A 15,180-nucleotide genomic window follows, 5' to 3' on the forward strand; every position below is an offset into this window, starting at 1 on the left:
TAGTTAGGTATTTAGTAAATAAATAATTAAACCCAATTTTGAATTACTGAATGGATAAGAAAAGGTCTAAGCCATCAGATGCCCAGTATAGTAAAAAAAGGAAAGAAGAGGAGAAACATGCAAAAGATAAAGGTATGCGACTATATCATCTCTTTATGAGTATAATATTATGCATTGAATGAAATAGGCTAGTGTAACACTTATGTTTGTTAGCCTATGTTGCTATGTTGCTTGCTATGCTATAACACATAGGATGACAATATTCTGTTTTTTTGTCCAACTCGCTTACATAACATTGGATATAATTTCACACAGTTTCATCATAATAATGTGTTTAGCCTGCAGCAAAATGATTACAACCTAACTAGCACATTATTGATTTAGTTAACTTTCATTGAGGTGACATAAAGGTTTTCTGTGATTGTATTGACTAGGTCCTGAGCTCAGTAAAGGGAATTTCCAATGCTGTAGGCTAACTTAAAAGACGTCTATATTATGCTGATATTTTGTATATTTTGTGATATATTGAGTCTTTTGGGGTGTGTTATGCCTAGAATTAACCAAGGAGGTTGTGTGGTTAATTTGGTTCCTATTCTGAAAGTTTGATAAATTGTGCATAATGACATGTATATTTTAATTGTGCAACAAATGTAGTTAGGGTGTCAGACTCATATACTGTATTTCAATGCAAATTCAGGGGCACTTCTGAAATATTTTGGAGCACCCTCTGGCACTGGTCAGGATGAGGAGCCATCTACCTCCTCAGCCACACAGGCCTCTTCAGAAATGATCTCGGAGCCTCAGGATGAGGAGCCATCCACCTCCTCAACCACACAGGCCTCTTCACAAATGTTGTCTGAGCCTGAGGATGAGGATGAAGACCCATTTACTTCCAGTTCTCACCAGCAGGATTCTTCAGGTGTGTTTGTGCGCATGCGCACGTGTGTGTGTGTGTGTGTGTGTGTGTGTGTGTGTGTGTGTGTGTGTGTGTGTGTGTGTGTGTGTGTGTGTGTGTGTGTGTGTGTGTGTGTGTGTGTGTGTGTGTGTGTGTGTGTGTGTGTGTGTGTGTGTGTGTGTATGGGTACACGCACATGTGTTTATGCGTGCAACCCTGTTTGCAAAGTTTTAAGTTTCCATATTTTAGGTAACAATGATGATTTTATTATTACTGGGTATGTATGTGGGATGTTCCACCACTATAAATGCTGTGAATAACGTGTGTAAACTAATGCCCATGTGCTCTCTGTTAGAAATGCCTGTAGCAGCATCCCCACCAAATCCTGCTGCTGAGGATGAACCACTGTCTACAGACCCTGCTGACTGGCCTTAAGTTCTAATAGTTCTGACAGAATCCGGACACAACTAGTTTGCAGAGGACCAAGTGAGGTACCACCTCACTTTGTTTTCCCACGGAATGAGAGGGATGTAAGAAGATGCCACCACTTGTATTTTAGGAAGACCTTGAAGTTGGTTGGTGTATTCTCAAAGAAACAACAGCCTCTTCTGCTTCTGCTGCAAACTATTTTCTAAGAAGAAAATGTATTTAGCAAACCCAGGACTGACAGACTGGAAACATGCAAGTTCTTTGCTGACTTCACACGACAGCAGTCCAGAACACCAAAACTGCATGAAAACATGGAAAGAACTGGCAATGAGGATCAAAAAAGGGGAAACAATTGATAAGCATGAGATGGCACTTATGGAGGCTGAGAGGATAAGATGGAGAGAGGTGTTACTTGCAAGTATATATTTGTATTAGAAAATACAAAATAAAAGTATTCTAAATAAACTCTTACAAAATAGGCTACATGAAATCTAGTTCGGGCCAGTGAAATACAAATTACAAAATAGGTATTGAAAATATTGAAATATCAAATACATGTAACATAAATACTACCTGTTGTTGACACGAGTGACCTGCACTGTAAATCTGCAACAGTTTACTAACCACTGTGCTTCCAGTAATGCACTGTAAATTCTAGAAATACAGCATGGCACTCTAGTAAGATGTTCCAGTTATATGTTATACATTTTTGTTACAGTAAAGGTCCTGTAAATCTACAGTAATTTACTGGCTTCTGTGCTGCAAGAAATGTACTGTAAACTTACAGTAATATACTGGCTGCTGAGTGGCTGAAATGTTTTGGAGTGTAGGCATCCACATCATTCATGTTCCCTGAGTGATAGTGAACCCATGCAAAGTTAGCATAGGTTACCAGTAACTCTGTATCATCCTATCTATTTTTCAATGCACTCTCAGCCTTGTGGAGATACTCAAGAGCACTAACATTGTTTTCCTCCAGGTGGCTCAGAAAGGCTAGTAAGTTGAAATATATGGCATGGTTCGGAGTGCTGAACTTCATGTAGCGATCCAGAAGTTTTTCAGGGAGGCTGTCCAGTTCCTTAATGTCAGCCTTCCTTACGCCCCAAGTGAAGTGACACTTAAGTGCTTTCAGCTTGACTTCCATATCTACCTTGAAAAATACAATTATTACCATCCAGCATTTGAACTGTTGTTGGCACTTCCTCCTCCCAAGGTGTCGGACCATAAAGCAAAGTGTCACATAATCCCATTTGAGCCCAAGGTAGTCAGGTCAATCAACACCCTCTCCCCTGAGTCCTGACAGGCACTATCTACCTCCTCTCTAGGCTGTCACATACTTACACTAATGCCTAGCTCCCTCTACTGCCCCAGCATTCATATTGCACTAGCAATATCAAAGTTGCTGTGTGTTTATTACAGTTTTATGTCAAGTCGATCATACAAATAAAAGGTATTATTAGCAGTACTAAATTACAAAAACGTTATAGGCTAAAAAATTATGATTTTAAGGAGAAATATCACAGGTGATGTCTTCAGTTAATTGATGAAATACAATTCAAATGTAACATATATATTTATATCGCATCAAGAGATCCTGTTTGTATTTCAGAGTAAAATTCTTAATCCAATACCTCATCTTGTTGAAGACAGCCAGTTGTTTTCTTATGTTGCCCACACGAAAGGAAAAGCAGCCAGGTGAAGCTGGTTGAGAGAATGCCAAGAGTGTGCAAAGATGTCATCAAGGCATAGGATGGCTACTTTGAAAAATCTCAAATGTAAAATATATTTTGATTTGTTCAACACTTTTTTGGTTACTACATGATTCCATATGAGTTATTTCATAGTTTTGATGTCTTTACTATTATTCTACAATGTAGAACATAGTAAAAATAAAGAAATGAGTAGGTGTGTCCAAACTTTTGACTGGTACTGTATATATATTTTTGTGCTAAACAGGTGGGGGTCAAAACTGCCCCACCTGCCCTGAATTACGGGTTGCCACCGGTCCTGTAGTTTAGTTATGATCATGTTTTCATTATAGGCCTACTGTTTGCACGCAGCCTATGGCCTTTTATGCCCAGCAATAACTGCCCCTTGGAGATTTAAATATTATGAATTCAATTGAATTGAACCCACGCATTAAATCAGATCAAATGTAATTTGTCACATACGCCGAATACAACAGGTGTACAGTGAAATCACCTTACAGTGAAATGTGTTTAGTCCCAGGGTTCTTAGCTTAGTGATGAGCTTTGAGGGCAATATTATGTTGAACACTGAGCTGTAGTCAATGAACAGCAGTCTGCAGGTGTTCCTTTTGTCCAGGTGGGTAAAGGGCAGTGTGGAGTGCAATAGAGATTGCATCATCTGTGGTTCTATTGGAGGCAGAGTGGGTCTAGGGTTTCTGGGATAATGGTGTTGATATAAACCATGAACAGTCTTTCAAAGCACTTCATGGCTACAGACTTGAGTGCTATGGGTCTGTAGTAATTTAGGCAGGTTACCTTCGTGTTCTTGGGCACAGGGACTATAATTGTCTGCTTGAAACATGTTGGTATTACAGACTCAGTTGGGGTCAGGTTGAAAATGTCAGTGAAGACACCTCACGGCATCCAATAGGATGGGACCTGAGCTCTGTCCGAAGTGAGCCCACAACCAGGCCTTCGCCACACCCCTAAACACACATGGGTCAAAACAACAATAATGACTCCTCCTCTAGCTTCATTATATTTACCCCTACAGTCGCTCTCTCTCTCTCTCTCTCTCTCTCACACACACACACACGCACACACACACACACACACTCACCCGAAGCCCAGCTGTCGACAGACCACCTCTGCATCTCTGTCGTCCCATTGGTCATCGCAGACAGAGCCCCACCTACCACTGTGGAACACCTCCACACGCCCCTCAAAGTATTCTTCTCCTCCAACCAATCATAGAGGAAGACCACTGCCTGGGGGAGGATACAACAGCACAATATGGATGCTGAGTAGGGGCACGAGGTACGCACTGTGTTTCCTTCTCTCTAGCTTCCTACTGACCTTCTGGTGGAGCATACACAACTCCCGCCTCATTTCCATGGCTACAGTACCCGGTAACAAATGTCCTGCTCTGGCATTGGCTGACGGAGCTCTCATCACCATGGCAACTCAGCCGCTCGTAATGGAAGAGGCCGGAGCCTGAGCCAAACCTGGACTGTTCCAAAGCAGTGCCGATCTCACTGAGGGGACACAGACACACACAGACACACACACACACACACACACACACACACACACACACACACACACACACACACACACACACACACACACACACACACACACACACACACACACACACACACACACACACACACACACACACACACACACACACACACACACACACACACACACACACACACAGTCTTACAGTTGAAACGGAAATGCTGTGATGATACAATGCCAATCTCAATGAGGAGGCACACACACACAAACATACACACTCCTACAACTCTTACCCCAACCCCAGCTGTCTGCAGATCACACTGGCATCTATGTCTGTCCAATGAGAGTCACACACCGCCCCCACTGACCATTCAGGTACACCTCCACACGTCCACTTCTTGACGATGTCCCGCCCACCAGCCGAGCTGCACCTCAGAGAGGGTGAGAAGGACAGGTACATCAGCCAATCAATTGTCTGGAAAAAATACAGAGTAGATACTCTGAGGAGCTATAGGAGGACGGGCTCAGTGGAATCACTACACGGCCTCCCTGGCAGTCGCAGTAGGCCCGGCATATGATACTGGATTTGCTTAGTATATTGTCTCTATGTATACATAAAGTATTTTTGCTATAAACCTACCCTGGTGGCAGTCGCAGTAGGCCCAGCCGATGGCCCCAGAGGTCTGTCTGAAGAAGCACCAGGGGTTGGACTCTCTGAGACACAGAGCCATTATAGAAACCCAGCTCTGTAAAAGTGAGAGAGAGAGAGAGAGAGAGAGAGAGAGAGAGAGAGAGAGAGAGAGAGAGAGAGAGAGAGAGATAGAGAGATGAGACAAGAAAGAGAGAGAGGATACTGTCATAACTGTGACTCCCTCTGAACAAGAGAGACAAATGGGATGGGAGGTTTATATCAAGAGAGGAGATATGGAGAGGAGATAAGGAGAAAAGCATAGGAGGAGAGTCAGCGCATGCTCGGAGTACACGTCTTGGTAATCAGTCTGGCCCTGCGGCCTTGCAAATGTTGACCTGTTTAAAGGTCTTACTCACATCGGCTAAGGAGAGCATGATCACACAGTCGTCCGGAACAGCTGATGCTCTCATGCATGCTTCAGTGTTGCTTGCCTCGAAGCAAGCATAGAAGTAATTTAGCTTGTCTGGTAGGCTCGTATCACTGGGAAGCTTGCGGCTGGACTTTCTCTTTGTAGTCTGTAATAGTTTACAAGCCCTGCCACATCCGACGAGCACAAGAGCCGGTGTAGTAGGATTCAATCTTAATCCTGTGTTGATGCTTTGCCTGTTTGATGGATCGTCAGAGGGCATAGCGGGATTTCTTGTAAGCTTCCGGGTTAGAGTCCCACTCCTTGAAAGTGGCAGCTGTACCCTTTAGCTCAGTGCGGATGTCGGCTGTAATCCATGGCTTCTGGTTGGGGTATGTAAGTACGGTCACTGTGGGGACGACATTGTCAATGCACTTATTGATTTAGCCAGTGACTGATGTGGTATACTGATCAATGCCATTGGAATATGTTACGGGATTCTTCTGGTCTGTGCTAGCAAAACAGTTCTGTAGTTTAGCATCTGCGTCATCTGACCACTTCTTTATTGACCGAGTCACTGGTGCTTCCTGCTTTAGTTTTTGCCTGTACGCAGGAATCAGGAGGACGGAATTATGGTCAGATTTGCCAAATGGAGGGCGAGGGAGAGCTTTGTACACTTCTCTGTGTGGAGTAAAGGTGGTCTAGAGTTACTGTGTTATACCATGTCAATTCGAGAAATTACTAGTATAACAGAAATTACACAAATTTCAGCAGGAAGCAGGAATGTCAAAGATGCTGTTTTGTCTATGAGATCCTGTCTCTTATGCTTCTTACCTCATCTTTACTGTTGAAGGCAACGAGTAGTGTGTTGGCCTGACAATTGACACACAGTCGAAACCTACCCACTCCTTGGCATAGAATCTGAAACTTCAAGTTTCCATTCTGCCAAAAACTTTACAACCAATTTTATAACGTGAGGGCACAAAAGTCCCCTCAACAACTGGATGGAGTTGCAGAATATAAGATGATTCAACTTGACCACTTGGCGGTGTAGTGTACTAGATAAAGAGGAAAAGGAAAGGTGTAAGATGAGGGAGAGAGCAGATGCTCTTTAGGCAAATGTCCAGCCAAAATAGAACAGAGAAAACAGTAGTATTCTACTGTTTCTTTCGAATTACAGAGTTATGCAAGAGACATTAATTTATTATTCATCATTTGAGAAATTCTCAAAGAAGTTGCATTGCTTCATATGCACAAAGTAGGGAAGTTCTTCAGCCAGTATTTCCCCAAAACATTTGTCAGACTTGTGACTGTCTACAAATAGTTGAATGCCCTCATTGCTCATTTACATACTGTATAATCGATTAAAAAAACACATTTCTAGTTATGAATGGATTTATTTTAATGATTATATTGATATTTTGTCAATTTACTAGCCGGTTAAAACCCAGTACTCTACCCTGCACCTTATTGATTGCTGCCCTACAGTATGTACATAGTCAATGAATACTGGTCACTTTAATAATGTTTACCAACTGTTTTACCCAATTCATATGTATATCATGTATTCTATATTATATATCCTATATAACTACTGCTGTACACATCTTTTCTATTCATATACTGTCCATACACACCATTATTTATATATATATATTCCGGACTCTGTCATTGCTCATTCTAATATTCTTCTTTATTTTGGGGATTTGTCTGTATTGTTTTGTACTGTTAGGTATTACTGCACTGCTGGAGCTAGAAACACAAGCATTTCGCTGCATCTGCGATTACATCTGCAAATCTGTGTACGCAACTAATAAACGTTAATTTGATTTCCAATACAAGCCCTCAGAACAATCTTACTCAGAGTCAGATAACTGGGCTAAGTTAAAAGGCCCCAGAATGATCAGGAAGTCCTTATAAGGAACATCTGGGGGTGGTTACTTTTCATACCAAACACATAAAAGGGGAGAGACAGCTTTGGCAGGAACCTGTTTGAACAACACTTTTCCAGCTCATGCACACACAAGCCTGGACACAATGCTTCTACAGAGCCTATGGGATCTCATATTGGGGTATCATGCGTGGCTCATGTCACCTTTCTTCCCTGTGCTTTTCTCACTCAGTGTCTACCTCGCCTTCTGCCTGCCCTTTGTGGTGCTGGACCTCCTCTCCCCCAGGCTGGCCTGGATCAGAACCTTTAAGATCCAGCAGAAGAGCCACGTCTCCTGGACTATGATGTGGAGCTGCCTGGCCTACTCCCTCTACAACCATGTGGTGTTCCTCTTCCCTCTCACTGTGCTGCACTGGTACTGGAGACCAACCAGCTTCATAGCCGAAGCCCCCGGGACGCTGCGTCTCATCTGGGACGTGGTCGCCTGCCTCCTGCTCTTCGACTTTCAGTCTTTCATCTGGCATATGCTGCACCACAAGGTGCCCTGGCTGTACCGGACATTCCACAAGGTGCACCACAAGCACACAACAACCTTCGCCCTGACCACTGAGTACTCTGGGGCCTGGGAGACCCTGTCTCTGGGATTCTTCTCATCGGTTAACCCTCTGCTGCTGGGCTGCCATCCCCTGACAGAGATGCTTTTCTATGTACTGAATATCTGGCTTTCTGTGGAGGACCACTGTGGCTATGACCTGCCCTGGTCCACGCATAGACTGGTGCCCTTTGGGCTCTACGGTGGAGCTCCGCACCATGACCTGCACCACCTGAAGTTCAAATCCAACTACGCTCCGTACTTCACACACTGGGACAGGCTTTTTGGGACCTTGCACAAGAGCTCTGACTGAATTTATGCACAGAAGAAGGTGCAAATGGACATGTTGAATATCTTTTATGTTAAAAGAATGGGATACCGAGTGCAGGCACTTTGTATCATATGTTGATGTTATTTATCATTGTTAAGATAGAGCTGTTTTAATCAAAGTATTTATTTAACCGAATGTGTTATTTATTCTAGCTGATTTTCTGTGACTCTTGTATATGAAGGTTATCTCTAAAGATTCATGCTATGGACTCTACCATTTACAAACACATATTGTTGTATGTGGATTAATTATAGGTCACATTTCAAAACTGAAAACATTAACCAGTTTAGACCTTTGATGCCAGTTAACTGAACTATCGGAATGAATTTGACTGGGATTGAATGACTGAAGACTATTGAAATGTTTGTGTTTACTTCTCAGTGCTACTGGGTGAGCATCACTGAACAAAATGTTCAGCTGTTTCAAGCTGTATGCATTATTAAAAAAGGGATGAACCCCTCATTTTTGTTACAAAACAAGAAGCAATAAAAGTAATATCAGAAATGGTCTCTGTGGCTCGCTGTCATTAGTCTACATTATCCATCAGCCTTTTAGTTTATGTCCTTGGTTTATAGAGATGACAGTTTCAGATTTCATTTAGAACAAAGCTGCGTGAGAACAACCAGGAGACAGTCTACCAGAGGGTTTTATATGATACATACGTATTTGCAAGTTCAAGCACCTTCTCTTGCATTGCCATGCTGGAATGGCAGTTTTTTAATTGAAATGGCAGTTTTTTAATTGAAATGGCAGTTTAAAAAATTCTTGACCAAAATGTTCCATATAGAACCCCCCCCTTTTTTAAAAAATCTACAGCGCCTATCTATTCACACCGCTTGACTTTTTCCACATTTTGTTGTGTTACAGCTTGAATTTAAAACGGATTAAATTTAGATTTTTTTTGTCACTGTCCTACACACAATACCCCATAATGTCAAAGTGAACTTGTGTTTTTCTATTTCTTTTATTTAATAAAAACATGAAAATCTGAAATGTCTTGAGTCATTTAGTATTCAACCCCTTTGTTATAGCAAGCCTAAAAAAGTTCAGGGGGACAAATGTGCTTAACAAGTCACATAATAAGTTGCATGGACTCTGGGTGCAATATTAGTGTTTCCATGATGTTTGAATGATAAAACTATATATGATATTTCCCAGTATGCTCTATTGCAAGGTGATTTTCAGATTTTTGTGTGTTTTAATATCTGTGTTTTGCATGTACATTGATTGGTTGATTAATTATATGCTACACAAAGATAAATAGCATACATTTTTCTAAACTAATCCAATCTGTTAGTACTTTGACTTATTGCACACGTTACTGAGATAGTTGTTGCAGCTTAGATGATTGAGGTAGTCTCAGTATTCAATCTTCCCTACCCTGGCAGTCATTCTGAAAGAAGGTGATTAGAATTTCCACTTTTTGGATCACATTGCAAACCAGCATAATGTGACTTGTAAACCAGAAGTTCCCCAACACTGCTATGTTAGGATATAACTAGGCCCTGAAAGAAAGGCATTATGATATATACTTCTTAATTGCATTTTAAAGGACATTAAATCTGGTGGAACTGTTCATTGAGGCTTCTAAGAAGAACCCTCCAAAAATAAAAGGGTTCTCGGTAGAACCCTTCATAGAGGGCTCTAGGAAGAACCTTTAGATAATAAAATGGTTTTGGGTAGAACCCTTCATAGAGGGCTCTAGGAAGAACCTTTAGATAATAAAATGGTTTTGGGCAGAACTCTACATAGAGAGTTCTAGGTAGAACCATATGCAGGGGTTTCTTTGAAGAACCCTACATCGTGTTCTAGGTAGAACCATCTGCAAAGGGTTCTACCTAGCACCTTTTTTTTCTGGCAATCAAATTTAGATTCTACTAGTGGTTCATTGGAGCTTTTATAAGTCTGATGACTCATGAATCCTGTTCTCCAAGTGGAAAGTTTATTCTTACCAATGTCTCAATGCATTGGAAAGTCCCTCTCTCTGGGGACCCAAGCCATGTGCTATTCTGTCCATCATGATCAGGTGATATCATTGTGAGCGATAGAGGTTGATACACATTGCTACATCCAGGAGTTGTTCGTCCGCCATGTGACCTGACCAGGAAACAGGAATGTATACAGTAGCACATACTCATTTTATTGTTTCTAACAAACAGTTTACTTTCTTACTTTATATGGACAATAGTATCCATGTTAACTAGGCCCTTTCCAATGTTACTGGAATCAGATGAAAGAGCCAAAAGTGCCTGTTGACACGGATGCAGACATTTCCTGACCTCTCCTCATGAAGGGAAATATGTGTGCAAAACTGATAGAGACATACCCCAAGCGACTTACAGCTGTATTCGCAGCAAAAGGTGGCGCTCCAAAGTATTAACTTAAGGGGGCTGAATAATTTTGCACGCCCAATTTTTCAGTTTTTGATTTGTTAAAAAAGTTTGAAATATTCAATAAATGTCGTTCCACTTCATGATTGTGTCCCACTTGTTGTTGATTCTTCACAAAAAATACAGTTTTATATCTTTATGTTTGAAGCCTGAAATGTGGCAAAAGGTCGCAAAGTTCAAGGGGTCGAATACTTTCACAAGGCACTGTATCTATCTATCTATCTATCTATCTATCTATCTATCTATCTATCTATCTATCTATCTATCTATCTATCTATCCATCTATCCATCTATCTATCTATCTATCTAAAACAAATAATTAGTCAGAGTGATGAGAGGGCTGAAACCTCTGAATTCACACATCAAATCAAATCAATCAAACTTTATTTGTCACATGCACCGAACAGATGCACCGAACAGATGTGTACCGTACCGTGAAATGCTTACTTACAAGCCCTTAACCAACAGTGCAGTTCAAGAAAGAGTTAAGAAAACATTGACCAAATAAACTAAAATAAAAAATTATAAAAAGTAACACAATAAAATAACAATAACGAGGCTATATACAGGGCGTACCCTTACCAAGTCAATGTGTGGGGGTACAGGTCAGCCCGGGTAATTTGTAAATGTACACTACCGTTCAAAAATTGTCCTTGTTTTTGAAAGTAAAGCCATTTTTTGTCTCTTAAAATAACATCAAATTGATCAGAAAATGACTATTGTAGCTGGAAACGGCTGATTTTTTATGGAATATCTACATAGGCGTACAGAGACCCATTATCAGCAACCATCAATCACTCCTGTGTTCCAATGCCACAATGTGTTAGCTAATCTAAGTTTATCATTTTAAAAGGCTAATTGATTATTAGAAAGCCTTTTGCAATTATGTTAACACAGCTGAAAACTGTTGTTGGCTATTCCATGCGAGAAATTGCCAAGAAACTGAAGATCTCGTACAACGCTGTGTACTACTCCCTTCACAGAACAGTGCAAACTGGCCCTAACCAGAATAGAAAGAGGATTGGGAGGCCCTGGTGTACAACTGAGCAAGAGGACAACATGAAAGCCAAAGTTTATTTCGGAATATTGTGAAAGCCTCAGTTGCAGATTTAGGTATAGGTGACATGGGGTGGCAGGTAGCCTAATGGTTAGCGTGTTGGACTAGTATTCTAAAAGTTGGAAGATCGAATCCCTGAGCTGACAAGGTAAAAATGTGTTGTTCTACCCCTGAACAAGGCAGTTAACCCACTGTTCCTAGGCCGTCATTGAAAATAAGAATTTGTTCTTAACTGGCTTGCCTAGTTAAATTAAGGTAAAATAAAAATGGGTCCCTGCACAATTTTGGGGGGAATGGTGACATTTACACAATTGGTTTTCTATCGCTCATTTGCACGGCACGTCAATGATATCATGTCACCGTGTGGGACTTAGGTAAATTAACCTTGTCGGAGTGGGAGCCCTGATTCTAGTTTGTGAGCTAGGCAGGCTACTGCCTGGGAATGTCTCCCACTCAGAAGTACGAGATGGGGAGGGGGGCGGAGGTAGGTTGACCTCAGGTCTCCCCACTGGAAGCCCGAGGTAGGAGGAGTGGGGGAATCTATCAAATAGCGCACCTCTAGCTTTGTACAATACTACTGCAATTAGTGAAATAAGTCACACTACGTAATCCTAACAAATAAACCAATTCATTCATAATACTGTGAATATATAGTTTCACAGACAGTATTGTTGCATTTTTTTCTGGTTTGTGCAAAATCGTTAAGAATATTAAACCAGTCTGCACACCATCAAGGTGAATTGGTTTAGTCTTGACTCTTGGTTGACTGTGTTGGGGGATGGGTAATGTAGTCTTGACTCTTGGTTGACAGTGTTGGGGGATGGGTAATGTAGTCTTGACTCTTGGTGGACAATGTTGGTGGATGGGTAATGTAGTCTTGACTCTTGTTTGACAGTGTTGGGGGATGGGTAATGTAGTCTTGACTCTTGGTTGACAGTGTTGGGGGATGGGTAATGTAGTCTTGACTCTTGGTTGACAGTGTTGGGGGATGGGTAATGTAGTCTTGACTCTTGGTTGACAGTGTTGGGGGATGGGTAATGTAGTCTTGACTCTTGGTTGACAGTGTTGGGGATGGGTAATGTAGTCTTGACTCTTGGTTGACAGTGTTGGGGGATGGTTAATGTAGCCTTGACTATTGGTTGACAGTGTTGGGGGATGGGTAATGTAGTCTTGACTCTTGGTTGACAGTGTTGGGGGTTGGGTAATGAGTTGATGCTCGAGTGCCAAATCAACACAAATTTGTTTCTATTTGTTCTATTTTTACTTCTTTTTGATGATTCTTATTTTTGTATATACTTTTAGATGTATAACGTTTTAAATGTTATGATTATTTATTGGTGTTGTTCCAAATGTCTGAATAAAAATGACACAGTGCAGAATGGAAAGCCGGATTGCGTTAATATTGACCACAAGTCAAAAGATGTCTGAAGTTGACTGCTTTCCTGTTTTCAATTGTCTTACTCAGTCTCTTCCCATACACAAGTGGCCACTGGCCAATCCCAGACTCATGTCCCCTTTTACCATGAGACCGCAAACGTCAACACACGTTTGAATAAGGAATTCTAGATTTTCCCCTCATTTCCCCTCAATTCTGAATACAAATATACTGAATTGTATATCTTGGAATGATATCTTCAAGCAAACGCTTAGATTGGACACAGATGGTGATATAAACATTTGCCATTGTTTTGGTATTGTTTCATCTTAAAAAAATAAAACTGATGCTTGTCTTCCAGACATCCATAGCGATGTAACATCTCCTGGAACGTACAGGAACACCGTGTAATCTCCTGGAATTTACAGGAACACTGTGTAATCTCCTAGAATTTACAGGAACACTGTGTAATCTCCTGGAACGTACAGGAACACCGTGTAATCTCCTGGAATTTACAGGAACACTGTGTCATGAGAAAAGCTCAGAAACTCATTGATGTCAACAAAAGTTTGTAGATTAGACATGTTGCCAATAGTAGCAGTCAAACAATTAACACAAACGCACATCTTAGCAGACCATTTTTTTTGGAGGAAAGTGTAGTTAATTATCTCCACTGTGGTGAAATATAACATCTTCCATCTACTGTCGGTGATCCTTCCAAACAGAAAGAGAAAATCTACTTCCTCTGATAGTGATGAGAAATATTTTTTTTTAAATTGTTAATCAGACAGTAGACTAATTGCACACACACATTTTTTTTGTGTGTTCTGTAGGTTGGGTTCTGACATTTTATTTTTCCTTTATTTAACTAGGCAAGTCAGTTAAGAACAAGTTCTTATTTTCAATGACAGCCGAGGAACAGTGGCTTAACTTCCTGTTCAGGGGCAGAATGACAGATTTGTACCTTGTCAGCTCGGGGATATGAACTTGCAACCTTTTGGTTATTAGTCCAATGCTCTAACCACTAGGCTACCCTGCCGCCACATGGTCTGGTCTTGTGTTGCATTTCTAGTTTTCCATTCATCTCATAATGGAAATAATGTTGTATTGCAAGTCAGTGTGAAGGTCCACAAACGTGACAATCCAGAATACTGTAATTGTCATATAGTAATGAAGCCATCTCTGGTGGCTGATAAGTAAAACACTTGTCTTGTATGGTCAAGAGGTTATCATAGTACAGAAATACATTGACAAAAAGGAAATTGATGGCCATTTTGAATGTTGAATGACATTTTGTTCCATGTTGCATAAGTAAAGCCAGGTGATTGTGAAGCATGTTAGAGAAATGGTGGGTTGATTTTGACTTCCCTTTTTTGTAGCACATTTTCTCCTGTTTTTTCCAGCAATGAAAACACACATTAAATACTAGTTTTGACAATATTCTAGAAAATGAATCATCTAAATATTACTTTTTAAAAGTGATTGTATTAAATTCATGCAAGACCACAATGTTCCTTTGCCCATTGACCCAGAACATATTGTAGGTGCATCATTTCACTTCAAAGTCGTGTTGCAATCAACCTCTCTTTTTTTCTTTTGCCCTGAGGCACTTCAAAAGAATAGCACTGATCATCGTGCCCAAACCTATTTCTCTGACGTCATGCCTTTGCAAAAACTCAATTTTACATGACGAGCTTGCCATTGAGCAATAACTCTTCTCTTAATCGTTGACATAAACATTGTTCATTTCTAAAGGAAGGCTTCATGGACAAAAGACACAGAGAACATCCTGAGTAGAGGAAAAATGCAGTATTATATAAGCATGCAATTAAACAACGTGTGTCTAGTGTAAATAATGTGTTTCAACAGGTCTTACATACAGATGCAAATAGCTGTGGGTGAATGTGCATAATGTGATGGGTACTGGGTCAAACGGTTTAAAAGGTCAAACGGTTTAACCTCTTGAAGCTA

General features: G+C 40.8%; 1 protein-coding gene across 1 annotated transcript; it reads left to right on the plus strand.

Annotated features, from left to right (window-relative positions):
• Positions 1-7,574: 7,574 nt before the first annotated feature.
• Positions 7,575-9,374, plus strand: ch25h (cholesterol 25-hydroxylase). Its single transcript, XM_064921905.1, has one exon. The coding sequence runs from the start codon at positions 7,611-7,613 to the stop codon at positions 8,367-8,369; it is 759 nt and encodes a 252-aa protein (XP_064777977.1). The 5' UTR covers positions 7,575-7,610; the 3' UTR covers positions 8,370-9,374.
• The last annotated feature ends 5,806 nt before the right edge of the window (positions 9,375-15,180 follow it).

The sequence above is a fragment of the Oncorhynchus masou genome, chromosome 18, assembly GCF_036934945.1.
Source record: "Oncorhynchus masou masou isolate Uvic2021 chromosome 18, UVic_Omas_1.1, whole genome shotgun sequence".
Classification (NCBI taxonomy): Eukaryota; Metazoa; Chordata; class Actinopteri; order Salmoniformes; family Salmonidae; genus Oncorhynchus; species Oncorhynchus masou.

Coding starts and splice junctions, on each gene's coding strand:
- ch25h (XM_064921905.1), top strand. CDS start 7,611: ATGCTTCTACAGAGCCTATGGGATCTCATATTGGGGTATCATGCGTGG.